Source organism: Crocodylus siamensis, chromosome 11 (assembly GCF_052110815.1).
Source record: "Crocodylus siamensis isolate JL-2025a chromosome 11, ASM5211081v1, whole genome shotgun sequence".
Taxonomy (NCBI): domain Eukaryota; kingdom Metazoa; phylum Chordata; order Crocodylia; family Crocodylidae; genus Crocodylus; species Crocodylus siamensis.
The window spans coordinates 46,792,751-46,820,669 of NC_143405.1; the positions used below are offsets into that span (position 1 = coordinate 46,792,751).

At 41.2% G+C, this 27,919-nt stretch overlaps 1 protein-coding gene across 3 annotated transcripts; it reads left to right on the plus strand.

Annotated features, from left to right (window-relative positions):
* Positions 1 to 368: 368 nt before the first annotated feature.
* Positions 369 to 27,615, plus strand: IP6K2 (inositol hexakisphosphate kinase 2). Of its 3 annotated transcripts, none has more exons than XM_090021622.1 (6): positions 369 to 460; positions 19,148 to 19,454; positions 21,658 to 21,880; positions 23,102 to 23,277; positions 24,444 to 24,619; positions 26,833 to 27,615. In XM_090021622.1, exons 2-6 carry the CDS (start codon positions 19,253 to 19,255, stop codon positions 27,328 to 27,330), a joined length of 1,275 nt encoding a protein of 424 aa, XP_089877748.1. In that variant the 5' UTR covers positions 369 to 460; positions 19,148 to 19,252; the 3' UTR covers positions 27,331 to 27,615. The 3 variants fall into 3 exon arrangements, with proteins under 3 accessions (XP_089877748.1, XP_089877749.1, XP_089877750.1); XM_090021623.1 differs by lacking the exon at positions 369 to 460 and adding an exon at positions 525 to 721; XM_090021624.1 differs by lacking the exon at positions 369 to 460 and adding an exon at positions 3,473 to 3,612.
* The last annotated feature ends 304 nt before the right edge of the window (positions 27,616 to 27,919 follow it).

The window sequence follows — 27,919 nt, forward strand, 5'->3', positions numbered from 1 at the left end:
CACCCCAAACAAGTTCCCAAGCAGCTGCTTTGACAGCTTCATTTCCTTTCTTAAAGAAAGGAGGGGAGACAGTTCCTGTACCTCAACCCAGGTGCTGAGTTCAGGTCAAGGCAAAGACAGGGAACCAGAGGCCAGAATGGAGCATCCTCCTGCTCCTCAGTGTGATTTCACAGCTTTCATTTGAATAGTTGGGAGCCCGCAAGCCGCCCGGAGGCCTACGGCTTCCCGCCCACGCGCCCCTCTTCCCCCTCCCCGTCACGTGGCCGATGCTGCCCCGCTGCCCTAGCAACAGGCCCTCTGGCGCCCGCCAACCAGCGCGCCGCGGCCTCGGCGGAGCCAATAGAGAGGCGGGGGCGTGGCCAACCTGCGGCCGGGTGGGGGGAGGGGGCGCCCCGCTCGGCGCCGCCATTTTGGCCGCTGAGGAACAAAAGAGTCGGAGTCTCCGCCTGTGCGCCGCCAGGTAACTCGTGCCCGCCTTGTTCCTGTTGGGTGCTGCCCTGTTGAGGCGGAGGTGGGAGTCGGGGTCCCCCTCCCCCTCCGAGGCCGGGTCTGGCGTGTGGCTTCGGGGACCCCGGCGCTGCCCATCCCCTATTGGCCAGAAGTTCTCGGCCCGTGCGGGTCTCGGGGACCGGGGAAAGGAGCGGGTATTTCCTTCCTTCTCCCGGGGGTGCAAATCTGTGCTGAGCGGGGGTGGCCCTCTTGGAGGATGCAGTCCATGGGGGTACGTGAGGGGCGAGCGCCGTCGGGCAGGGAGGCCCCGTGCCTTACATCGGGAAGGAGGGAGGCTGTTCGACAGCTAAAGTCGGGATTTCTTGCCGGGGGTGGGGGTGTATTTGTGTTTGCTCCAATCTTTATATCCCTGTTGAGAGAGGAAAAATGGGGCCCTGCATTATGTTCCCTGAGGGAGGGTCTTTCTCCTGCTGTGGGAAGGCTGAAACGTTTGCTTCCCTTGAGCTCATTCAGACAGTATCGAGATGAGTCACAGGACTGCACAATTCGTAGTGCGACATGAGGCGGAGAGGTCAGGTCAGCGGAGCCACTCCGTCACCTTTAGCTGCTGTGTCTCCCCTCCCCATCAAGCCTGTGGTTTTTAATCAGGGTATCTCGCCCCTTGGGATTATTAGATGTTCTGGAGAAGCCTGGAGATTTCTCCTCTCTTTCTTTCCTAATGCAGCTTTTTGAGAAGGGGATTTCTGCTTTATGGTATCTGATCCTGGAAATTAAATCTGCCACTGGTGCACTGTATTTTTCTGTTTACAGCGCTTTTCTGTGCCTTGCAATTGTGATGCTCTTGCAGGCTTATTTAACATGTGAAAATACATAGATAGCTGTAGTTTGGAGGGTGCGGGGGGATTGAAGGTGTGTGCCTGTGGGGTGTTATGTTTTTTTTTAACGATGTTTAAAAAAAAAAACAAATACAGCACCTTCCAATGCCCCCAAAGGGTGTTGGATCTGTCATAGAGAATTGGGCAGAAGGCAGGGCAGGGAGACGCCTTAGGGGCTGACCCCTTCAGAAGGGAGTGTGCTTGATAATAACTTACTGTCATAGCATCTGAGTAAGTAAACTGTTGTCTGTGAAAGCTTATATCTTTCTCCCTTTCTGAGGTGAGGTAATCTCTAAAGTGCCTCTGCCTTGATTTAAGACTAACATGGCTAACTACCTCCCTCTGTTAGAGACCTGGGCAAGGAAGACAAGGTTATGAGATAACAAGGCAAATCTTTTACTGTGTAACTTTAAAGAATTTGCTACAATAAGGGGTTCCATAAACAACTTAATTATTCATTTTTTGAAGCAAGTAGATTTCTCCAAGTGTATTTTTATGAGGATTTGTCACAGTTGTGCCTTAAGACTCCATCTGAGACTGTGGCCTACCTCTCAAATACTCTTTCATGTTGCCTAGGAAGACACCAGAGTGGATAAAAATCAATAATATTTTTAATTTTTTTTTATTTAAATAGGATTTTTTCACTTATTTTGTTAAAAAAGCATCTTAAAATAAAAAATAATATTGTATAAAGAGAGTTTTAATTTAAGGTATGCTACAGCTCAAAGATTGTCATGGAATAGGGATTATAATTTATAATTCTATACTATTTGAGACAATATGTTCATGTAACCTTTTTAGAAGTGTTTATAAATAGGTTACAACAGGCCATGGACTATATTGGGGGCCCAGTCTTATGACGTTCCAAGAGGCTCCTCTATAGACTAGCGAAGATTAAAGAACGCTATTTTACCTAATGGGACTCAGTGCTCAGTCTAGAACAGGGGTTGGCAGTATTTTTGGACAGAGTGCCAAAACCACCTGCCAGCTCAGCTTGTAAGATGTTGTGATATGCCAGAAGTGGAAGGCAGGGGAGCTGTGAGGGGCCCAATCCTTGTTGTGGCAGTGCATCCCTGACCTTTTCCCTGCCGTCCATCCCAAGGGACATGTTGCTTCCCGCACCCTGGCACTGGTGGGATCTAGAAGATCCCATTAAGCATCTTTGTGATGCATAGTTCCAGTTCTCAAACTGTGCATTTGTCTTTCCAGAGATCACAGGCAGACAAGGTACTTTGGGTAGATGATAGATGTGATATCTTTTGTAAGACCAACTAAATAGTTGGAAAAATTGTTTTTGCAAGTTTTCAAATGCCCTTCTTCTGGCATAGGGAGAGTTTATTGTCTTCAGAGATAACATCCTTGTTAACAGCAGTATATGAAGATGAGAGAGAACTGACCTGATACCCACCCATCAGCCTTCTTGTCTCTTTGCCAGTTTGTGTACCTACAGTTAAGCCCTAACCTTTCTCTAAAAGTGCGAAGTTTCAAGAAGTTAAATGAATAAAGGATATCAAACAAGAATGCAATTTTTTTAGAAAACAGTGATTATAAAGTGAGGCTTCCTGACCAGTGATTTAGATCCTTTCCACCCTGAGAGACTTGTCTGCCTTGTTTATTATTTCATAACAGTTGATGGGAGGAAAAGATGAAGTGACTTCCCAGAGGTGGACTAGTACTACAGGTGAGAATGAAGCCTAGGTTTGTGCATCCTGTACAAGAGGGCAGTGTCAGTCCTACTGGTAGACACCACAGTGTTAGCAGAGAAGTCTCCAGATGCCTTTCTTGAGGTGTCTGAAGAATCATGCCATTTAACCCTGGTAAGAGCATAGACCAGTGTCCAAAATTACAGTAGGTTGCCTTTTTTTATAAGTATTTCCAGGACTCTGGAATTTTGTGTAGCTAAGGTGGAAAGTTTCAAGGGAAAATTGTAATGCAGGATAAGTATTTGAGGCTGAAATTATTGGCTTTGTTTTAAATTGATTGCGACTATAACTTGATGAAGTCTTTAAGTTCAGTCAGAATGCAAACAACTATTTTCAGGTTTTAAATGAAAATGTGAATTTTATATTGAAGTGCACCAAGTTAATTGCCAGTGTTTTTCCCTCAAACTTGAACATGGCACTTGTTTTATACAGGCATACCTCGCTTTATTGCGCTTTGCAGATACTGCACTTTTTACAAATTGAAGGTTTGTGGCAATCCTGCGTCTAGCAAGTCTGTCGGCGCCATTTTTCCAACAGCATTTGCTCACTTCGCATTTTTTATCAATAAAGTATTTTTAATTAAGGTATGTACATTTTTTTAGACATAATGCTATTGCACACTTAATAGACTACAGTATAGTGTAAACATAACTTTTATATGCACTGGGAAACCAAAAAATTTATGTGACTCACTTTATTGCGATATTCGCTTTATTGTGGTGGTCTGGAACCGAACCCGCAATATCTCCGAGGTATGCCTGTAGTTAGGAATGTGTGTGCAAAGCTGAAACATCCAAGATTTGAATTGTCATTTTTTATTGTAGTTCACCTTTTGTGGTTAACAGGGCCTCTGGTGAGCCTGCTCCCCCAACCCTCTTTTTTCCACTAGGAAGTGCAAATGCAGGTGAATTAGATACCCTTCATGCTATGTGTTACTGTGCTCAAGGTTGGGTATACAGTGTGTTACTTGTATCCCAACATTGAGTGAAGTATGCGTAGTATTGTATGGCCTAGGTCACTAATGAATATTCTGTGTGTATTGATCAGAAATGTGGCTGGAGCCAATCTGTATTTTCCCATTATATTTGGTGCATGTACTGAATCGGTCTTAAAGTGATCTCCTTTCCAGACTAGAATGTGTTTTGTTTGCTGTTTGGAGATTAGGAGCAATGGAATGAAAATTTGCCGCCTAGTCTAGCTCATCCACTTGTCAGTTGTTTGGTTTGCTGATAGCTCACTTCTTTCAGTTGGCAAAAGGGTGCGATTGGTATCTAGGCAACCCAGGTCCAGCTAAGCATCTCTGCAGCTTGCTTCAAAAGATTAAAATTTTCCATTGCAGGGGAGGATTTTTCCTTTGTGCTTGAATGCTTTCATTTGGCTTGTGTTTTGTTGAAAGTTAAGATACCTTTGAAACAATATAGCCATGTAAGAAAAGTTTTAAGATACATTGTCTAGCCCTCTAATAGAATTACTCTTAATCGTTGTTAAAGGTATATTTTTATGCTAATCTTTTCCAGCCAAAAACTAGGCAGTGGCACGTCAGAATTGTTGGGGGGTTTTATTGAGAGGAAAAATACTGGAATTTCTTTGTTTTAAACCTGGCCGCACTGTCTTGTGTTGCAAAAGAGACTGTATGATGAGGTTAACAACAACAAATATGCATTGTGATGTGATGTAGGAGTCACGAAATACTTCTGTTTTTGCAAATCAAAGTAAAATTTATTATAGATCCAGAAAGCAGGAAGAAAGCGTTCTAAAACGAAAATCTTGTTAAATAAATATTGAGTGCTGACTTTTAGTGTCAGAGGGTCTTGAGCAAACCATTGAAGCTTTTGTTGTAACTTCCTGTTTCATGTAATACAGAATTTTTGAGGTTGTGAATGTCTAGTTGGTAAAGGACTGTGGTGAATTATATTGTTAGATAATAGTCTTTTGGCTTAAGTTTGTCAAGCTTGGAACTTTAGGTCCACTTTTTAGATGACCCAGTTTCTCCAGCTCTTCACATTGAGGTATAATCTGCAAACAAATTGTTGGGAATCCTGTCTAGTATGGGTTAGACATTTTTTTTTTCTCCTTTTTTTTAAAAAGGAAGACCATGATAGGGGACTTGCCTCTTGTACTTGGTTGTCAGTATGTTGGGGGCAGGGTATATTTTACTTACCATTATATAGACTTCAGGTAGCTTTTTTGGCTAAATTTTAAAACATCTTATTCTTTCCATTCTTCCAGTTTGTTCAAAATTTTACTTCAAATTCTTTCACTCTTGCTCTGTTTATAACATTTTGGAATCTGAAGCTGCATTTTGGCTCATCTCCCTTCTCCCATGCTGTTTGCTCTAATTTTCTCCCTTTTAGTTTCTTGCTTCCTTTGCTTATCCCAGTTCTCTGGACCAGGTCCCACAGGCTGCCGACCACATCCTGCTCTGCTGTCCCCAGCCAGATGCTTCCCTGCCAGATAGCTTCTTTTGCTTTCCAGGGGCTCTCTGAATATTTCAAACCCTTGTCATACTTAAAAATCCCAACATGTTTCACTCCTGCTCTGATTGTTTTTGAATAGTAAGCTAATCAGGGAGTGTTGCTGTATTTTGTCTGCTGTGTCACTTTCCACTGTTGATTAAATAGATTTTAAGAATTTTTAAAAATTGGGCAGTAAGATCTTTATTCTACCCCAGAACAGCATTTCCTTCTGCAGTCACTTGAGTATAGCCCCCCTTCTAGTTTCGTGTCTGTATAGAATTGGGATTCAAGGTGATCCATACAGGTATTAAGAACAGACCCTCTTTTAAAGAAGAGTGCCCTCTTCCTCCACTCTCGCTCATCCCCTTACAAAAATGACTAAAAATAATGTGCGGTGATAAGCCTCATCAATCTTGCTGCACACTGGAATATTGTGATTGCTACGTTCAGTCTTCATTTGTCGTCTTCGTGATGCACCAGAATGCTTAAATAGTAATGCAGTGGTATGATGCAGAAAGCTGGCAGTGTCTGAGTGTTTTCGGGAAGTGTATGTGATACTTGGTTGCATGCTTAGTGGAGAAAAACGCTTCCTTTTAAGGTATGTTTTCTGTTGTTTCTGTATCTGTTCCAAATGCATTGTAAATCATTTGTGCTGTACTTGAGATATAGGTAAGGACTTCATGGTGGTCAGAGATTTGTGATGACTTCAGATTAATGCAGCTCCTGATTGCAGAGGTGAGAAATGCTACTTATGAGTAGCTTAATGGCTCTTGTATTGTTTCTGAGGCATTATTTGCAGGAGAAAATGGTCTCAGTTCCACTGAGGTGTGATTTAACTTTAAATGGTGCAGAAGGCTACGTGCATTTGCTTATTTTGGTTTAAACCATGCCTAGAATAATTTATTTGGCTAAACTGAAATAAGGCACTTTGCAATATAAAGAAATGTCTGTGTAGTGAGTTGTATTTTTAACATCACACTGTAATGTAATCTGATTCAGTTATCTTGTTCAGATAAGATGTAAGGTTCAAGGCAGAGGAAAGCCAACTTGTCACTAGAAGCTGCTAAAGTAATAGTTACTTTTTGTCTTCAGTTAAAATCAGGAAGTTTTTGATAACTGGTTTCTGTTGTCTTATTCCTTGTTACAAATCCTGTGCAGACTTATATTTTTTCTTGTGTTCCTCCACTTCATTTACTATGCTTTTATTGTTTTGACTCTAATGATTCTCTTGCTTCACTAGAACTCCTGTCAATCAATCTTCTAGCATAGAAAAGGCCTGATTTGTTTGATTAATTGATTTTAATATAAAAGGCATGGGAGAGGAAAATCTTCAGACTTGGTTGGGGTGGAAGAGAAAAAGGGACTGAAACCAACCTCACCAACAAATTAGTTGTCTTTTTATATATCATGAGAGTTGCAGACAAGGCACAGGCTCCCTGTCATTTTAAAAGGTAAAGGCATGTTAAATGTGTTACCTTTTCACCTTGATCTGTGTTCATATTCCTAATAAATGTGAAGTAGTACTTGGAACCCCATTATCAGAAGTGATAACAAATTTAAGGTCACTTGCATTAGTTTATTTTGTAGTTTTAAAAAAAAGCTATATTGACATAACTGTGCACATTCCTTTCAACACTGCTTCTCCACAGGATACAGTTATTAGTATTAACATGTTTTATAATTACAGTATTTTTACAGTGCTACTAAGATAGCTGCTGAATATTGCAAAAACCCTTACTTTGAGTTGTATGCATCTACAGAGATGGAAATGACTTCATTTTGAGTGGTCATCACTGACAAGAGCTTGGAGAACTCCTGAAGAATTATGGTATTTTGTTTCATCTCTACTGTGAGAAACTGACTGGTGTGTTTGCAGATTAGTACACGTTTACATAGTAGAATGTTGGTCCAGAGTAAATACCACTTTACACACCTTTTTAATGCTTTATTTATCTTGAGAAAGGAAAGCTGGTTTTTTACTTAAATGTCACTTATACATGGACTGGATTCCAAAGAGCAGATATTGGATCACTCAACTTTTCCTAGATGTGAATGATCTTCTAGCTTTCCAGATGCATAAGCTGTTGCCTGCTGGTTTCAGTTTGCTAGATTGGTTACCTTGTTCTTGTTTCCATGTGTCAGAACTCTTCTTAACAGGGTGTACTGGAATTGAAGCCAGGCAGGGTAATTAAGATAGTCATTGATACTCTAATATTTACCCTGTACTTCTAAATGTAGGGAAAACTTGTTCTTGCAGCTTGTCTCATTTCATCCATTTATTGTTCTGCATATATGAAAATATAATCCTATAAATTAAATTTAAAAACACTGTAACACTGAATTCAGTAGAACTATGATTTTACCCCAGTAGGCATTTCATCATTGATCTCTATGGAGATCCACCTTCATGTATAGTATATCAACCTGTGTAAGAAGAGATGAGGCAAACCATAATGCTGCTGAATTCTGTCCTAACCTCAAGCCAAGCAGCATTTTGTTTTCATCTGTAGTTCTCTGAAATTTTTCACCTATTCTGTATCTGGTCTGTGGTCTCAATTTTGAGCAAGTTGGACAAATCTGACTTTTCCATTCAGGGAGCACTTTAGACTTCAGAATGGTAGAAGCTTTGTAATTAATTGCAGTACTGTATATCTTGTGTGTATGGATTTATGTTAAAAAGCTAATCTGAAATACAGATCTCCAAAGCTAATCATTAATTTTTTTTATTTATTTTTTATTTTTGGAAGGACTTATGTAAAGATTTTGCAATTCTAATTAGAGCTGATTTATGTTTGGAAACCTTATTTAACTGATGCTTAAATGTGTGGATGTGCAGCTATTGTAAAATGTGTAATCTTCTGTATTGGTGTGGGCAGTGAAAATATTTAGAGGATTGTTGTTCCTGAACTTTGTGATGACATAACACTAGTCCCCAAAGGAAGGGCTTTAAGTGGACTAAATGCGGATTTGAGCAGTGATGAATGCAACCATGGGGGAGAGAAGATAATGTGCACAGGTTTTTTTTATTAATGATTTAAATGATTTAGTGTACATTTTATTCTTTTTGCTTCAAAATTTGAAGGATTAAATCATGCTTTCCCTTTAACAAGTTAAAGTGCGAAGAATGAACAGGTTCAGAACAGTACATAAATTCAAAGAGTGAAATCTCATTTTTACAGATTCTGACCTGCACCTAAATCAGCCTTTTTTCTAACGTTCTGTATATGGAACAAATATGAATCCAGGGAAATAATGCAAGACCTTCATCTTGATAGAGCTTGGTTATATTTTATTTGTGAATAATACTTATTTTGAGAGAATCCCCTAGTTCGGGTAGGGGAAAAATTAGATGCCCATTAATATTTTACTTGATTCACTGATAAGCCAGGGTATAGTGCTGGTATTTCTCTTCCTCCTCATCCTCTCTCCCTCCCTGCAGTTTGTATCACTAGGTTCATTAACAGATTTTGCTTAACAGGCTGTTCAATGCTGCCTCCACTTACCTATGTTTCATTTTCTGTGGTTTGAAAAGTATTGCATAAGATTGCTGTGTCTCTGTCCCTGCCCCCCCTCCCCGAGATTTTTAGATGGTCTTTGATTTAAAAAAATCCCTGATCCTGTTAAATATTTGGAGTGTGTAATTTACTATAATCCTATAGTTTAAGTGGAGGTGTGGTGAAGAGTAGTACTTGGAAATTGCTTAGCAGCCTTTACCAAGCTACAGTAGCATCTTAACCACAGACTAGATGATAGCTGCTACAAAATACTTATGTTTAATTTAAAAAAAAACAAACCAAACCCTACAAAAAATAATACAGAGTTCACATTGATTGTGAGTATTGTGCTATTTTAGAATGTCAGGTTCAGCAAACCACAATCTTCTGGAACCAACTTCCAAGAGAAGTGGTGCAGGCTCCTACCCTGGGGGGTTTTAAGAGGAGGCTAGATGAACACCTTGCTGGGGTCGTTTGACCCCAGTACTCTTTCCTGCCATGGCAGGGGGTCGGACTAGATGATCTACTCAGGTCCCTTCCGACCCTAGAAACTATGAAACTATGAAAGGTAGAAAGTGATGAGTTAAGTTCATGCTAATGAGTCTTCCCTCATAATACTCATAACACATATGCTGCTTCTGAACAGTAATAACCAGGAGCTACTTGGCCTTGTCTCGCTCTAACTAGTCCACAGAATAAATACAATGTCACTTTTATGAATGTAGTTTCAACCTGCATGCTATCCCATTGATCTGCTGACATGCCTCAGATCAAGCAGACTTCTGGGGGCCCAACTCTTGATGGGCTCACATGACTTGAACAAGGCTTAGCAGATCTCTCATACACTGGCATCTTATTTTGATCACAAAGATCTCACATCTCCCACTTGCCAGGTATTCTAGCAGCTTGGCAGACTTGCAACTTGGTTAGTCCCTCTATTGTTTTTAGTTTTTATTTTTTTTATTGCCGAGAAGTTGCTGAATAGGAAGATATTGGGAGTGCAGGTTTTGAACAGCATGTGGCAGAAAAACTGTTGGTCAGTCAAAGGAATGTAGTTGTAGGGCAGAACTTTGAGGTCTTCCTTTTGGGAAATTACTGATGTAATTCAGCTGTTGACAACAGAACATGGTTTACAGTCCTTAAGTACAGAAAGGATGACTAGCAGTTTTGTCATCAAGTTAAGGAATCCAATAAACACTGGATTTCCCCAAGTCCCAGAGGCTGCCCTCTCCTGCTTCCTGTACAGTGGGATTGGATCCTGGGGACTTAATGCCAGTCTCTCTATGTCAGGATTGGGCTCTGGGGCTTGGTGCTGCCCTCTTCCAGTGCACAAGCCTGGACTCTGGCACCCCATCTAATTCACAGGCTGACCTGGGACTCCCCATGGGTCTGGAATTTGGCAGCAGGACAGTGGTGCCATTGTTCTCCTGCAGCTATAGTTCTGAACCTGTGGGGAACCCTGTTGGCAGGATGGCATAACACAGCCAGTCTGGCCCATGAGCCAGGAGTCTAGCACCCCTGGTTTAGATCTTTTGAAGCAATTAATCGGATAACAATCATGTTCTTTCCTATATCAAAAGTTTCTTTAATTGTTGATGCATATTTACACTGTTGTTTTCAATTCGTGCATCTCCAACAAAGTCAGCCATTTTGTTTTTCTTGGAGAAATGTTTTTATGTGCTTGATTTACAAAGCTTTTTTTTTTTTTTTTTTAACGAAGGAATGAAGTTTAGCTTTTTGCTCTGGATATAGTCTTGCCAGGCAGCATTGAAGAGCGAGTGCTGACATACAGCATGGCTCACTCAAAAAAACATGCCTGTTTGTTACTGTTTTTGAAAAATTAAACTCCTCAATCTTTGTCTTCTAATAAATTATGATATTTGTGAGACTTACTGTTTGTCCTTTCTCCCATGATTAAATAGTTTTAGCTGTCCCATGCCCTTAGATCTCTGAATTTAAAATGGTAGACAATATGACCAACAACGTAACTGCCACATTGGCAGAACCACTTGAAAACTAAGGAAATAATTAGTAGGGCTGTACAAAATTTCACCCAGTGTTTTGTTTCAAGCTTGAAACAGCAAAATCAAAATGAAACAAAAGCCTTCAAAGCAACTTCAAAATGAAACAAAGGCACTCAAAATGTTTTGAGTTTCAAAGCCAGGCTTACTTGGCTTTATCACCAGTCCCAGACAGCAGCACCAGCCTCCTGTCGTCTAGCAGTGCAAACCCAGCTCGCAGCAGCATTGTGCCCTGCCCCACTTGGATCTGGGGGCATATGCCCCTCATGCTCTCCTGGGGTGTGTGCAGTGGTGGCAGCTGCCACCCCCTCCTCATGCCCCCCAGCTGAGCCGTGGCTCAGTCCCATGCCCCACTCTGGCTATGCAGGGCGTTCCCCAACCCCAACCATGCTCCCTCCTCCCCTGCCCTTCCCCTCTCCCTGCGACTTCCCCCACAGACATACCTACTGGGGGTGTGCATGCATATGTGTGCACACTCAGGCCTCCCCCAAATTTTTATCCCTCCACCTATGAGTGTTAGGCATATTAAGGGCTGTTTGCTTACTTTAACTGTTTAGGCCAGGGGTGGGCAAAATGTGGCCTGCAGGCCAGATGTGGCCAGCCAGGCCATTCTATCCGGCCCATAGGGCCCCTAAAAAATTTAGAAAGTTAATGTTTATCTGCCCCTGGCTGCCTGTCATGCAGCCCTCAATGCCTTGCCAAAACGCAGTAAGTGGCCCTGTGCCCAAGGTAATTGCCCACCCCTGATTTAGGCTTTATCTTCAAAGGAGGGTGAGAAATGTGAAATTAAAAAAGAACCAAGTTAGACATGACTCATTTTAATGATGGTAATGTATGGTGACTGTTAATACCATGACTGGCACATCACATTTTTCTTATGGACTGTTATACATGTGTTTGTATGCTGTTATAGTGCCTATATCTAGTAACTCTTGGAAAGCACCAGGTGTTAGTTATATCCAAAAAGGCCTTGCATATTTGTGGATTACTTCAATGGAGAAGCTATGTACAGCTGTCATGTTCCTCATGCAGGCTTTTGCTTGATCAGAAGCCTGGGCTTGTGCTAGTAGCATTGGCTTGTGAGTAATTGTGGATATGTTACCTGTTTACAATGTCTGGATTTTGACACACAACCACTACGTCTAATCTTGTACTTAGATTGGGTTCCAAGAAAACTAGAGAATTTTAGAAGGTATGGGGACCTGCAGTGTGTATGCAGGGGAAAGATTTTTTTTAAAAAAATCAAAATTTGTCATAAAGGAGCATTAACATACCTTTTTACATATCTGTCTAATTTAAATAGTAGCTGAGCAAATTCTTTTATGCATTTATCTCAATATCCTAATGAGCCCCAGAGCTAGCAGTGATTATTCATTTTATTAATGGGGGAATTTGAGGCCCAGAGAAGCCAGATGACTGTCCCTTTTCACTGTCCTATGGAAAATCTGTGATAGAATGGGGATTTGTATCCAGGTTTTCCAAGTCTCAGACACTACCCTTTAGACAATCTTTTAACAGAGAGAGAGAGAAGGTCTTGTGTTGTATCTTCTTCAGTAGATGTTTTATTAATAAATCTTTATGGAATGTAGAATATTTGATTGTGCCCTTTCATACATCTTGGTTTGAAACAGCTGTGTTGACCAGGGATAAAAAGATTGATAGTAGATTTCTGTTAGTAGTAGAATGCAGATGCTTTTTACTGGTCAGGGCATGAGTATCCTAAAACTGAATCTTAACATAGTAATTTTTTCAGTTGCTTTTTGCTTCCTGTTTGAGAGAGAGTTTACGAAGTACCTTGTCAAGTGCCAGTGGTTGAAGCATGAGCCCCAGAATAGTACATTCTGCAGAGTAAGTGACAGTAAGAATGTCTGTTTTCATACACTTTTGTAACCTATTTTCTGCCAGGTATAAAGCAGTGGTGCTCAACATCTGTCCTGTGGGCCTAGCCTACAGAGCTCCTGACAGATCCGGAACTCTGGCAGCAAGGGAGCTGTGGTGTTGTTAATTGCCATACCCTTGCTGCTTGTAGCCCAGATGATGGGGCCCAGCACGCTAGGTGAGGCTGGTTGTGCCCTGGGGCCAGTGTGCGAGGTCACTCCATTGGGGGTTGGGCTGGTGCACAGAGCCAGGCTGGCGAACTGGATTGTATCCACAGGACACTGCGGTGGACTGCTTCTATGCCACTTATCCAGACTGTGAGCACAGGAGGTTGAGCATCACTGGTTTAAAGACATATCATCATGGTTTTCTTGTTCTAGTTCCTAAAACAAAGTGTAGAACATTTTATTATTTTCAGTGCTTTATATATCCCCTTCTTCCCCCCCCAGAAAAAGTTCTTCACTGAGAAGCCTACTATGCAACCTAGGGTTTTTTTGTATCGGCAGTTAATCTTTTCTGTTCAACACCTTCTTAGTTTTTGCGTTTTGTTTTTGTGTGTGTTTTTAGACTATTTCAAAACTTTTTTTTCAATGTAAATTTAAATCCTGGATGTGGGGCTGCTTTTGTGAAGGCCAAGAAGTAAACACATTTTTTACATAGTTTTTTCCTAAGGCACTTGGCTGGATTGCTTAAAGGGGAATCTTATTTTCCATTCCATCTGAACTTGGGGGGAGGTGGAGAATTGAGTTTTGTCCTGGATTCGGAGGGGTAGTTGTGGATGGCAGACCATAGCAAAGGAGTTTGCAGGATGCATTTGGTCCACAAGCTGAACTTGAGGACCCCTTAGTCTAAGTAAATAGTGTTTGGTTGTAAACAGATTAGTCCCAAACAGAATTAATGTTCCAAACTTGGCAAAAACTCTTCAGAACCATAACCAGGAGTGAGTTTCCTTCATGTTTGTGGGGATATGGGATTACTGTTAAAACAGTGCTACAAAATAAAGGTTTAATGTGGGTTCCCATCAAAATGTAAACCAGCCACTTGTTTTGCAAATTCTTTTATTTATTCCTGAACAAGGCCAAGGTACATTTTGTTTGTTTCTAGTACTGCCTAAATGTTAATTAACTGTTATATTCACTGACTTCATTCTCCTAGGAGGAGAAGTTGTATTAAAAGCTTCCTGCAAGCTTCTCCACTTTATCATATGTGATTTGTTTTCTGTGATTGAATCAATGCAAAAAACTGTGCTGCTAATGTCCAGTCTGAACCTATTCTTCAACACATTAGAAAAACGTTCTTCATGGTCAGGGTTGCCAGAATCTGGAATGGGCTTCCAAGGGAGATGGTGCTCGCCCCATTTTTGGGGGTCTTCAGGAGGAGACTGGACAGGCACCTGGCTGGGATCACATGACCCCTCAGGTTTGGTGACCTTCTTTCTTGCCTGCCAGGGGCAGGAGATCAGACTAGATGGCCCACTGAGGTCCCTTCTGACCCTGGAATCTATGATGGTCTGTAAGCCTTTACATGGGGCGGGGGGGGAAGCATTTCTGTTACCAAGTCTTGTTTTCCTAATTACTGTCTTTTTAGGCTGGCACTGTCACAGTCAATTTAACATGAGATTTCAGTGGTGATCTCTCTGATTTGACCGGTAAACATAGCCATTACTTTTGATTTTATAAAACTTCGGTAACACTTTGATTGGATTACATGGAAGTTGATCACTTACAGGGTTTTTAAAGCACTGAAACAAAGTCTGAATAGTTTGGAATGGGTAATAGTACAGGTATCTTTGTGCTCTCTCTAAGGAATCCATTGTGGCTGTTTCTAAATCCAGGCTGAGTTGCTGTGGCCTTAAAGCAGTGCTTCTCAACCTTTTTTAGATTCAGGGAGCCAGTCCACAACTTCCTTGAATTTGATGTCACCCTCGGTTGAGAACCACTGTTGTGGTGCTTCAGTTAACTCCATTGGCTCTGGAGTACTCCTTCCAATGTGGTTGGCCAGACCAGGAAGTACTGTGGCACAAGCATACACTTCTTCTCTATTAGGATTATTTGATAAGCCTTATGGGGACAGGAGAGCTTGCTTTTGCTGCAGCCCTTCCTGACCTGGCTGTGCATGATGTCTCCTGGAAACGGAAGTGCCTGGGCCAGGTGGAACCGTCTTATGTATGATAGATGTCATATGTATGTAGGGGTTGGGGGTGTAGATCAGTGTCTGCAAGGTGAGGGAATGAGTGGGGCTAGGGCAGGGGCAGGCATTGCCCAGCTGAGGTGGGGCAAGGTGCAGGACAGAGCTGGTGGCTCATGCAGGGGAATTAGGAGGGGGGACATATCCTGCCACTGTGCACCCTGGGGAGGCATGGGGAGCATATGCTTTCCAGATCTGTGCGTGGGGTAAGGGCCGGCAGCTGTTGTACACTTGGGGCCAGTGCAACTGTGCTGGGTGGGCAGCGGTGCTGGGAGGGGGTCCTTTGGCAAAATTTTGGGGTGGCTCTAATCACCACACAGCCTGCCTCCCAGTGCTGCTGCTATCTGGCCCAAGTGCAGCCGCTGGGATGAAGCTGGTACAACCCTGGCCTTGAGCATGCAGCGGCAGCCTGCCCTCGCATGCCTCCCTGGGGGTGCGTGCAGTTCAGGGAGTTGCCCCTCTCCCCCACTCCTTTCAATGAGCTGCCAGCCCCACTCCCGACCTCACCATGAGGGCCTCAATCTGCCCTCCATGCTGTTTCCCCCACAACAGACACTGCTCTCTGGGCCAATATGGCTGGTCAGTAATTGGCCATCAGTATTGCCTGCAAAATTTTTATTGGTGCACCCCTACTAATGAAATGGAAGAGGTTGTCATTATGCCTAAGTTTAGTTTGCCTTTACTTTAATATTTTTGTCCTGAGACTTGGTTAAAAAAAACAACAACAACAACAAAAGAACAAACCGACCCTTTTAATGTGGAATAGTTTATAATCTTTGTGTACTGTAGTGTATCCCCGGTAGCAAAGCTTGAATTGTCACTTCCATCACAAACCCCCATCTCTAGTCTTCTTGTGTTCAGTCAAACTTTACTTGGATTCATTTTCTTTATTGGTCACTTCTCAGAGGTATAAGGGTAGGAGTTGAGTGGGCAGGGAGTGAGAAAAATATTTAGACAGCTTTGAGTGGTACAAAATTGGGATGGGCATTTGATGTTTGTTTTCTTTTTGGGATAAGCCTACCTTTTTTTTTTCTAGCAGAGTTTATATTGCTTCTGAAGTAATTTATAACTCAGAACAAGAATGTGTTGGTAATGCTGTTAAATGGCCACACATGGAGTTATACCACCATATAATTATAATGGTATAGCTGTAGCAGTAAAGTTCCCTGTTTTCAGCGTCTTAGGATTTTGAAAGCAAGTTTGTTAAGTCTAGCACATTTCTAAAGTGATGATTCACCAAGAGTCTGATAACAGAGCAAAATGTACTTGTGACTTACTTTATTATTACCAAGGTTTAAATGAATGTGGAAGGCTAGCAAATGAGAACCAGTGTAAAAATTCCCTTCATTTTTCCTTCCCCCCATGCAACTGAAGGATACAAATTGACCTTTCACACATGCAAAATAGGCCTTTTTTTACAAGTACCTGCATAGGAGCAGATAATAGAGCCTCACATTGACAAAGCTGCTGAAGTATTAATCAGCCTTTATAATCTTGCATCAAATACAGCAGTTATGAGAGAACATAGCTGAATGATGCCTCATCAAGTTTAGTGGTATTGTTACCAGATACAGATTTTATAGTAAAAGTAACATTCTTTTCCCATTGAACTGTGTGCTGGATAACTTCATACACGGGTGACTACAGATTTCTAAATGGAGTATGTCAGTAGTTTATGGTCTCCATGGGAATATGTGGAAGAAAACAAGTTGTGAAGTCATACTGAAGAACTAATGAGCTCACTAGGGACGAGAGGACAAGGGAAGGAGGGGGGTGTTTTTTCTTTTTCTCCCAGCTGAACCCTCCTGTAGTCAAACTACATTTGCTTCATTTATGAAGTGATGGCTTCATAAAGCCCCAGGTCAGTATCAGTCCTGCAGTTGGCAGGCTTGAAGTGTGTACCAGTTTGGTGTTGCAAACAACTTGAGTTAAAAGCAGTAGTGTATCCCCTTAATGTGGATGCTGTTTTGCTGGTGCAAGAGTGTTTATGGCTTGATCCTCTTAAAAACAGGTATTCCAGTGTGCTTGTAATCTCCTTTTACAGTGACATGGGATATGTGTTTTTAAGTGGATCTTTAGAGTATATTTTATGTTTCAATAACTGACAAATGAAGTGATTCTTAATAAATTCTGTGTATAGGGCAGTGTAGTAATATACCTTTGTAAAGCTAGGAAAAACTGCAGTAAGATAAGTGCAGAAAAAGTGGTTTACTTTTTTGCTTTAATTTTAAAGTACTGAGTGTGCCATCTTCTGGATAAGTACGGTTACTGAAATAGATTGGGTCATATTCATGAGGTTAGGCAAGGACAAGTACCTGAAAGGACTTGAGGAAAAAAATTACATTTATAGCACACTTAAAGAAAGGCAATTCTAAAAAAAAATTATTTCTGAATTTGTATGTGTACATGTCCAGCTACAACGTTTGAATTCCAGTTCTTGGTATTCTTTTAATGCAGATCTTTTTGGCCAAAGATTTTGTGGATCTAATGTGTTTTAAAAAAAAAAGAAAGAAAAAAAAAAAAAAGAGTACTGGGAAATCCATGTAGCCTGGGAATGCAACACATGCAGCCCTTGTCCCTACATGTGAAAATATAACTCAGATTTTGGAAACGCAATGTTCATCCTAGGAAACTACATACAGTATTCCATTTTTTTTCTTTCTATAGAACTGCCCACAATGTTTGTTTGTTGTTGCTCTAATTTCTGTCCTGGTACAAAATCTAGTAATGGCTAGCTGACCTGTCACACGCCTGTGTTCTTCACAGAGAGGAATTTTTTCTAGGAGTCGGAATTAAACAGGTTGACATATTGTTTCTTGCTCAGTGAATTAAGGAGATAAAGAGCTTTAATGGTTTTACATACAAAGTACTATGGGTGCTTATAGCTCTGTTAGCATCACTACTTGTGAGAGCTTTTGGTCATTGTTATAAGCCTGCAGTTCTCCACTTGTAAAGGCAGGATAAAGCTGTTAAATATCTGTGGAGGGCAAACAAAAATAGCCCTCTGACCTAGAACACTTTGTGTTGTTGACGTGTTGTTCATGTTCATTCTTTACCACACGCGAATAAATATGTCAGGTCAGGTTTAGATACAAAAGTTAATCATTTAGAGATGGGTTTAAAATTGGAGTTTAATTTGGTAATAGGTAGATGTTATCAGTTTTGTGTCTATTTTTAGTTTTGCCAAAATACTGAAGTGAAATTACGCTATTTAATAGTGGTCATTTTAGCTGTCTTGAAAGGGTACGAGACAGTGGTCTGCCCTCAATTCTGCAAGAGATCATGCTTGAAAATTGCTTACTGAGATTAAAAATTAACTTACCTGAAAGATTTTAATTCCATGATCACTCTTAACACAAGGATAAAATGAAACATGGAGGGTTTTTTTTAAGAACTCAAAGAAAACTGTTCATGGTGGATTTGGGTAGTGTTTCCTTTTGGAAAGCATAAATTATTGATTTGATGGCTCTTAGGTGTCTTTTTTTTAAGTTGTTTTGCTGTTTCAAAATAAATTGTAAGACAGAAGTCTTATGATTTGTATCCTTTTGCTGTTTTAAAACAAAAGGGAAAGGGTAGGTGAATTTACAGTGGTGCGTGTAACTTTTTTTTAAAGAAAACTTTTTCTTTGTATTTGAATTCTGCTTAGTATGTAGTAAGAGTATAGCAAAAACTACTTAAAACATGGGGTTTATCTTGAGTTTGCCCTATGGACCTTTGATAAGAAAACGCTTGTGAGGGCTGGCAGTGAAAACAGCTGAGAGAAGCAGTAGTTTCACCTCCTGTGCTTTTGTTTTGAAGCTCCTCCCTTCCCTCCTCCATGGTGATCCTTCCCAGAAGCAAAATATAATCCTCATTGGCTGAGGCATTGGTGGGCTGGCTTTGTGGGCTTGTTTTTCAGTGCTGTATGTGACCTCACTCTTATTTGCTTCAGTGCTTCAAGCTGAAAGGCTCTGTTCTGTTCCTGCTTCCAGAGGAGTGTTTTGCATTTGGCTTCCTTTGCTGCCTGACTTTAGGTTTGGTCAATCCAGGCTTTGAAATACGGGGCTGTCTAACCGAAGGGATTCTATTGTTTGTTTTTAACAGACTCTGAATTGGAGGAAACGCATTTTGGGAGACAGATTTTTGGAGACTTCTGCCTCTGAACTGCCTTCACCACTGCCACCTTGTTCTGTCTAATGTGCTACAAGGATGAGCCCAGCATTTGGAGCTATGGAAGTGGAGCACTATTCCAAGGGAGTCCTGCTCGAGCCTTTTGTCCACCAGGTTGGGGGTCACTCCTGTGTCCTCCGGTTTAATGACAAGACCATCTGTAAACCCCTCATCCAGAGGGAACACCAGTTTTATGAGACTCTCCCAACAGAAATGCGTAAATTCACTCCTCAATATGAAGGTAGGTTACCAAACCTTAAAAAGGGTTGGGCTTTTTCCTTCTGTAAATACAAGTGTGTGCTCTCTGTTCTCTAAAATCTCTTTGTGCTGAAGAGATTTTAGGGGTTTTCTTTTCATGTATTTTGATGTTGTCTGAGGCAGGCTGTGGAGATGCAGGGGTGGCGATGCTTGCCAGTTGGTCTTTGGGCTGACTTAACAGCATTAGAGTAGAGCAGCTCTGCTGGTGACAGCCCATGTATCTGCTTTAGGGACAGGTAAGTAGCTGACAGCTTGTACGTGTTCTCAGTAATTCTGTGCTTTGATTTCTGATTATTTCATTTATTTATTTATTTTTTATTTTTTTTATTTTTTTTATTTGTTGCCTTTTTATTCATTTTCAGGGGCTGGGTAAGATTTCTCGACTGTCTTGTGTAAGTTAGCTGTATTGTTTTTTTTTGGATTGTCCTCTGACACTCATTTAAATCACCATCACTTGCTGAACGTCAGTATAGCAAAGTTGAATAGTACTTTGTTAAACATTTATAATGTGTTTCTGCCCTCAAGGAAGAGACAGTTTGGTGTTTTAGGTAGGCAAGGGTGTCCAGCAGCTGTGATGAGGCTGGGTTGAGATGGCATGCAAGAGTGGAAATTCCAGTTCTCAAGCATTACATTAGGTAGCCAAAATGTTTTACTCGTTGTGGATATCCCCGAACTACTGCCTGATGATTAAAGGGTGTAATATATCTAAAGCACTTATTAACTTGGGATTGCTTTCTAAAGTATATTAGCTGTAAGTACTGAGTAAGGGTGACCTAAGTTTGACATTATATTTATTACAAGATCAGAGGAAGACTTTAAAGATGTTTCAAAATTTATATTGCCTGATTGCACACCAAGCTCTTCTGGAATTGAAGAAAACATGTTCTATACATATTTACGAACTGTAATAGAACAATTGTACCAGTATGTGTGGCTCTTTTTGTCTCTTGGGGAGTGTGGGAGGGAGTAGGGTAAGGGCCCTCATTTGGTCCATCTCTGTTGTTTTTTCCAGGATAAAGCCAAAAGTCATATGCTAGTTGGTTTCCCCCCCTTTTTTCCTGTTTGTCCTTTTTGCTGTGTGGCAGCAGGACTGTCAGTCAGAACTTCTGCACTCCCTGCCCCTGCTACAATAGGTCCCAGAGGCGTCTGCCAAGCTCAGAAGTGCCAGTCTCACGCCGAGAACTCTCCCCTCTGGCCTAGTGATGAGCGGCAAGAACTGTGCAGATTCTTTGATTTGAGGATAAAGAGAGAGGACTGAGGAAAAAAAAATAACTGGCTGAATGTATTTTTTAAAGGCTTCTTCGATAACCATTGAAACTTGTTAATATGGCACTGTGTGCAGCCCTATCAGAACTCTCCACTAAGACTCTCTTAAAATACAGTGCAGTGACCTAGAGACTCTTGAGATGAGGAGGAAAAATGCTTTCAAGGTTCACCATGTTTCTGTGTACCACAGACAGATTTTGCTCTGTATTTCATTTTGTTCTTTATTTCACAAGACTGCTGCATAACCAACATCAATAAAATGCACTTTCAAAAAAAAAAAGCAAAACCCAAATAAGACCAACAAAACCGAAAATAAATAAGAACTGTAAAATTAAACGTGGTGATTCTAAGTGGAAGCCTTTGAACTAGTTTCTGTTGTAATGCGTGACATTTTCCTTGTTTTGCTCTGCTTGCAAACCTTTCCTTTCCCTTGAAATTTAACCCTCAATCAAATCTGTGTCTGGATAAATGCTTTTTGCTTTGCTGTCATGCAAAACTTAAAGCTTTTGGTGTTTGTGCAGGTTACTTTTCACTGCGAGATGTAAATATAAAGTGCTTTACATCTACCAGGGGCAGATCAGTCAGAACTTTTTAAATATAATAAAAATTTTCAATAAGTGAAATCGTCTCCTGTTATTATTTGATTCTTTTTTGACTCTGCACTGTGGAGAGGAGACTCTCCTTTTCACAATTGTTCTGTCTAAATGATAAATTGTCTTATGTGAGGTGTCATTTTTGTCTAGATGTTTTGATATTTGTTAGGTTGACAGATGAGTTTTGGCCTGTGGCAAGATAAAAACTAAGGACTTGGGTAAGAGAAATCAAAAGTTGCTATATTCTTAGTGTAAAGTCATGTTGCATAAGATGTTTGCTTGTCACCTTCAGCCATTCCCAACTGGGCATGTCCTTTCTTTCCTCAGGCGTGGTGTCGGTGAGCTTCGAAGAAGACGAAGATGGAAACTTATGTCTAATAGCATATCCATTAAATGGGGACCATGATAACTTGGAAAGTTTAGATAATTCTGACTGTGAAACCAAAAATAAGTTGTTGCGGTGGACTAGCAAAAAGACTGTATTATTAGAAAATGAAAAGGTATCGAAGGAGTGGGTCCGACAGCACAGGAAGGAGGAAAAGATGAAAAGGTGGGTCACAAATACAAGCATTGAAATCATCTTCATGGGTTCAAGATTTGCGTTGGTTCTGGAGGCATTAGCGTGGCTCATTGAGTTTCTTGTTCTCATGCTCTGAAGCACATTCCCTTTACAAAGGGAAGCTGCATTTGGGCTGCTGTTTGCAGTGGCAGTTGAGGGAAGGTTCTTTCATTTCTGTTTTCTTTAGTTTCAGATTGGAGCAGTTGTTGTAAGAGCAAATGCAACTGTTCTCATTGCCTGGATTTTCTTGTTTGGTTCAAACAGAATGCAGGATGTGTAGTAAAGCAAGGTCCCTGAAGTCCTTGTGCAACTTAAACCCTCTATACTCCATACTGTAATGAGCATCATCCAGAAAACTGACTGTTCCAGTAGAAACATTGAGAGTATATAGCTATGTCCTTCAGTGCCACTGTGTAGTCCAGGCAGTGAAGAATTCTGTAAATGGTGTTAATATTTGCTTCATAGGACTGTTTTTATGTAAATCTGTACTAGTGCATAGGCAGTTTGGGAGGTGGGTTTGTTGTGAACATGATACCAACAGTGGACAGCTTCCCCCTAATAAAATTTAAATGGTTTAATTCCACGATTGGGAAGAGCCTTTTGAAATGCATACTCTGCTTTTAGTTTGCTTATTCGTAAGTTGGCAAGATGTAATGCAAGCATCTAGAACATAGTTTCTCAGCCTGTGGTATGCATACCCCTGGGGGTACACGAGACGCAAGCAGGAGGTACATAGCTACCCCAACACTCCGTCTCGCCCTCTTTTCCTTTCTCTCTCTTACCCTCTTCCTCTGAAAACGATGGCAAAAATTTTAAATTTTAAATTCCCCAGTAATAATTGGGCGTTTTAGGCCTACATCACCTCTACGTCACCTATAGCCCAGCTACATACTTGAGTTGTGCAACCCTGGCGTAAAAGGTGGCAACCTGATCCACAGCAGATCAGACATCTGTCATGTCACGGCCTTTTATATACGCAGCCCTTCTTCCAACATATGGTACACATTAGTCTGTAAATGTAAAATCCCCTGGGAAATTGAGTGTTGGGTACTTACTAAAATTTTAATAAGTTAGGGGTACTTGCTACTTTAAAAGGTTGAGAAACACTAATCTAGAACAACCTAAACATAATGAGCTGCCTCTTTCCCTTTGATCTGTGGCTTCTTAAAAAAAAATTTTTTGTTTTGTTTTGTTTTTTTTGGTTTTTTCCAGTCACAAATTAGAGGAAGAATTTGACTGGCTGAAGAAATCCGAAGTTATGTATTATAGCGCAGAGAAAAAAGGGAATGTCAGTTCCCAGATAAAACATCATAATCCTTGGAGTATGAAATGTCACCAGCAGCAGTTACAGAGAATGAAGGAAAATGCTAAACATAGGAACCAATATAGTATCCTTTTCCATACTGTCACAAGAAGCTTCTTGGGACAAGGAGGGCTCTGTCTTTCCTAGTAAAAGCCAAGAAGACCAACCCACACTGTACAGCTAAAACACTAATTTAGTTTGGTGTGAATTTTAATTACATTTACTGCCTTCTCAGTTCAAGTGATTTGACTAAACAAGCTTCTGAATGCTGAAAGTCAGATAAGTAGAGGAGTGGTGCTCTTTCCTGGCACCAGGAATCTTAATTTTTGCAAGTATTAGGCTTTATCATCAGATTTGGCTTTTCCCTTTAACCTGTCTCAAAAATCCAGCAATGCTGTCTTTCCTGCATTTAAGTGCAGGTGATTGTGACTAAATTAATATAGATGAAGGTAGTAAGCATCAGTTACCTGAGTGGGAAAGCAGCGCAGTACCTTTTTCTAACTCTTGATATAGGCTGGTTCTGTTATAAAGCCGCTGGAGAATTTCTGTAATCTTTTTTTGGTAAAAAGCAAACCAAGCCTAGAATTTAATCGGGGGGGTTATAGCAACTCCTGTGAGTGCAAGTACCTGAAATGTATATAGTTCCTTTCTGCTCTAACTACAGAATTTCATGTTAGGTGCAGATTTGAAGACCTCTGTGCTTTTTAGAAAAGGTACTTCAGGGCCCGAGGCTTAATGAAAGTGATATTATAGGAACACAGAATTATTCCCTTTAAAATTATGGTAAATAATTATTGCAAATAGAATTTTCCTAGGTTAGAGCTGTATGTGTGGTGATTTTTAAGCCTAGCCCTCCAGCACTATTGTATCTTAGCCCCTCTTAGTTGCATATGAAGATATGAAATGTGCCCTGCTTTACAGATAAGGAACTGAAGCACCAGGGGAATTAAATGTCTTTCTCAAGTTCACACGTGGTATGTTTTAACACAGTGGGAGAAGCTGACATTCACCGAACCTCAGTCCAACGTTGAACTGGACCATTCTCTTTTTGTTATAGAAATGAATATTGGTCAGATTAACTAATGTCCAAGGAGAAGCCAATATTAGGCAATGAATCAACTAGATTTGCGTAAGACAACTTTCAGAGGCACTTTGTGGGGATCTTCATTTTAAAATACAAATGTGCAGCTTGTGTAGATTTGGGATAGAGCAATGTGAGGCTTTTATAAGGCTTTTCCCTTAACTAGTTAGAATTCATCTTGCTGGAAAACTTAACCTCCCGATATGAGGTACCATGTGTGTTGGACCTTAAGATGGGGACCCGGCAGCATGGAGATGATGCATCAGAAGAGAAGAAGGCTCACCAGATTCGGAAGTGTCAACAGAGCACTTCAGCAATTATTGGGGTCCGAGTGTGTGGCATGCAGGTGAGTCCAAAATGACCTGGGAATGAAACTTGTCCTACTTTGAAGAGATGCTGCTAAATAGTTGCAGCCATGTGATTTGGCACTATTAGCAAAGACTTCCAGTTCTCGCTTGAAACTAGTCTTAAATTGCAATCTGCAGCTCTCCCTTAGCATCATGGTGAATGGGTCCTGTGCATAAGAGACCAGAAGATGAACTTTTTGCTCTCTTACCATGTTTGCATCTTATTAGTTCATGTCAAGGCCAGCCCAAGAGTAGCTAGCCTATAAAATACAATACAGGAGGTTATTGAAAGGAGTATTCTCCAGTACCGAATGTGTGGAGAGCAAGGTATGCGCAGACTTAGGCTAAAGTGCGTGGTGCATTCAGTGCCATGAAAGAAAGTGTGGTCACTCTTTTTTTTTTTTTTTTTTTTTTGTTCTGAACACTATCTGGCTTTTCTTCACTGCTGACAGAAGCTCAGTGTAACATGCAAGTGGTATGATTACAGTGATTTAGATGCGAGGAATCAGCACTCGCTCAACATTAATTGCCTACAGCTGTATAGTAGGGCACTTGGTTGACTCTCCTGCAGTTCTAGCACTGAGTGTGCACCTTTTGAGGAACACTTACCCAAAGGATGCCTTGGCTCCTTAGGACTGCCCAGGACAGATGGGTCTTGGTCATGTGCCCTTTTAAGATTTTAAGTGGCACTGAAGCTATTAATACTGGTTTGGGAGTTTAAGTAGGTAGAAAGGGGAAGTAGTAGTATGCTGCCAGGGAGCTTCATCTGCTACAGCTGCTCCTTACTGCTAAGGATGGCACAGCAGTTATCCCTTAGCTTAGAGCAGGGGTTTCCAATGTTTTTATGCCACAGCTTGGCAAACCGTGGCCCAGCAGTTGCAGCCGACCACAATTGGAATTTACGGCTGGAAGATGTAAGGATACTTCACGCCCCTCCCGGGGCAGGGGGGTGGGCCAAACCCTGCGCTGCTCCGGGCCCTGTGAAAAGAGCTGCAGTCTCTCCGTCCAGCTCTGGGGGTGCCACGGTTTGCCAGTTTGTGGCCACTTCCAGTCCAGCAGCTGACTGTGTGCTGCAGATCAGCAGCCAACCTACCACAGCCTGGGGATTGAGAACCCCTGGCTTAAGAGTATTGGGTGACTGTCACTTTTTCCTCCTCTCTGTCCCTTGGCTGCTGTGAAGTGGGGATGAGTTGTGCCTTTTCCAGCTGAGCCCTAGACAGGAAGCAGAAGCTTTTTTTATTGTTCTCCCCTGTGGATTGAGTTATTGGAGAAACAACTTCTCTACCAGTTTCCATTCATGTCAGTTGTATGGGGCCTGCTCTCTCCCTTCCCATACACTCTTCAGCTCTTTACTTCGTGATCCTTGTTCTGCTTGGTAGAATGGATATTGCTCAGGACTGGCACTCAGTTCACTTCTAAAATTTATTTGTAGAGAGCAGAGCCCCAGTCAAAATTATGGATGCTGCCTATGTTCGCTGCCATTGTAGTTTTAACTGGAGTGAAGATTCTAGCTTTCTGTTAACAGCCCCATTTACACTGTGCTCCCTTTTCTAGAGGCCTCTCCCAGAGTAGAGCACAGGCCAGTTGAAAAATCTGACCTGTAAACACAAACTTCTAACTCTCTTAATTTTCAGGTTTGGTATAAAAAAAAAAAAAAAATGATGTTAATAAAAAAAATCTTGGCTTGTCAGAACAAGCTGCAACTGCAGATTGCTAAAAATACCACCCCCATTATGGGGGCACATTTTCACTTTTTTTTGCTTATGGCACTTGCTGTCAGATGCCAGTAATTCTGGGAATCTTTTAGGTGAGGCTGCCTGCAGAGCCATGCTGCAGTTGCTACCAGGAGAGCAATGCAGAGTCGTTGTGGTACATGTAACTTGACTCAGCAAATCTTGGCCACAGGCTCGCTAATCCTGCTTAAATACTCCAGCCTCACTTGCAGAGTGGAAGAACTCAAACCTAAACCTGAGGAATTTTCACTTTCCTTTTGACTCTTAGTACCTTGGCTGCTGTTGAGGCTGGGGTGCTGGGATGTCTTTCCCTCCATCTGTGTAAGAGCTGTTTTGCGAGACTTGGTTTAAAAAAAAAAAAAAAAATCTTTGCATGTACTAGGTGTTGAGCCATAACAATTTCTTTCTTCCATTATTGATTGAATCTTTGCCACTGAATCCTTACCATTCCTCTTGTTTCTGTCTCTCCTTCTGCACAGGTCTACCAAACAGGCACTGCCCAGTTAATGTTCATGAATAAGTACCATGGGAGAAAGCTTTCAGTCCAAGGATTTAAAGAAGCACTTTATCAGTTCTTTCATAATGGCAAATACCTGCGCAGGGAACTCTTTGAACCCGTTATAAAGAAACTGACTGAACTCAAATCTGTCTTAGAAAAGCAGGAGTCTTATCGCTTCTATTCCAGTTCCTTGCTGATCATTTACGATGGCAAGGAGAGGCAGGAAGTGGCTGTGGACTCGGACCCAGAGGACTTGGAAGACCTTTCAGAGGAGTCTTCAGATGAATCGGCAGGAGCATATGCTTACAAACCCACTGCTAGTACTGTTGATGTCCGTATGATAGACTTTGCCCATACTACCTGCAAGTACTATGGAGAAGATAGTGTGGTGCATGAGGGCCAAGACACGGGTTACGTTTTTGGACTTCAGAACTTAATAGATATTATTAAAGAAATAAGAGACGAAAGCAGCGAATAAACAGTTTGAATGCACACCAGTAGAAAGCACTATAGTGACTCTTTGTATTCCAAAATTATTGGCCACTTTCTGGTGGTAGGAATCTTTATAGACTCTGCAGGGATGGTCCCAACAGAGTCAGACTTGTTCAGAGGGCATTTACTTACATTGGTGCTACACCTAGCACTGGCAAATCTTGGTATCCTTATTTATTTTAACTTTCTAAACATTCCATATTTGCTGATTCAGATACCTCTGTTATCCCTGTGTGTATATGTTCCAATAAAACTTTTTGTTCATTGTAAATGGGGTTGGTGTCTTTGCTGCTGTTAAGAGGAATAATTAAAGTTCCCTGGGTTTTTTTGTTTGTTTGTTTGTTTGTTTTGTTGTGGTTTTTCAGCCATGTGGTATAGAAGCTGCTGATGGGCAAATGAGAACTTGCCGTTTTAAAACTTGAGCACTTGTTTTTTCAGCACCTTGTGTATTGCATGTGGGTAAATAGCTCTATCCAGGTAGCTTTTACATTATTGTCACATAGATAACCTGAACTAAAGTATGAATAAGAAATTCTCAAAGGAGTAGCCCTTTGATATAATAGCTTTTTAGCCCT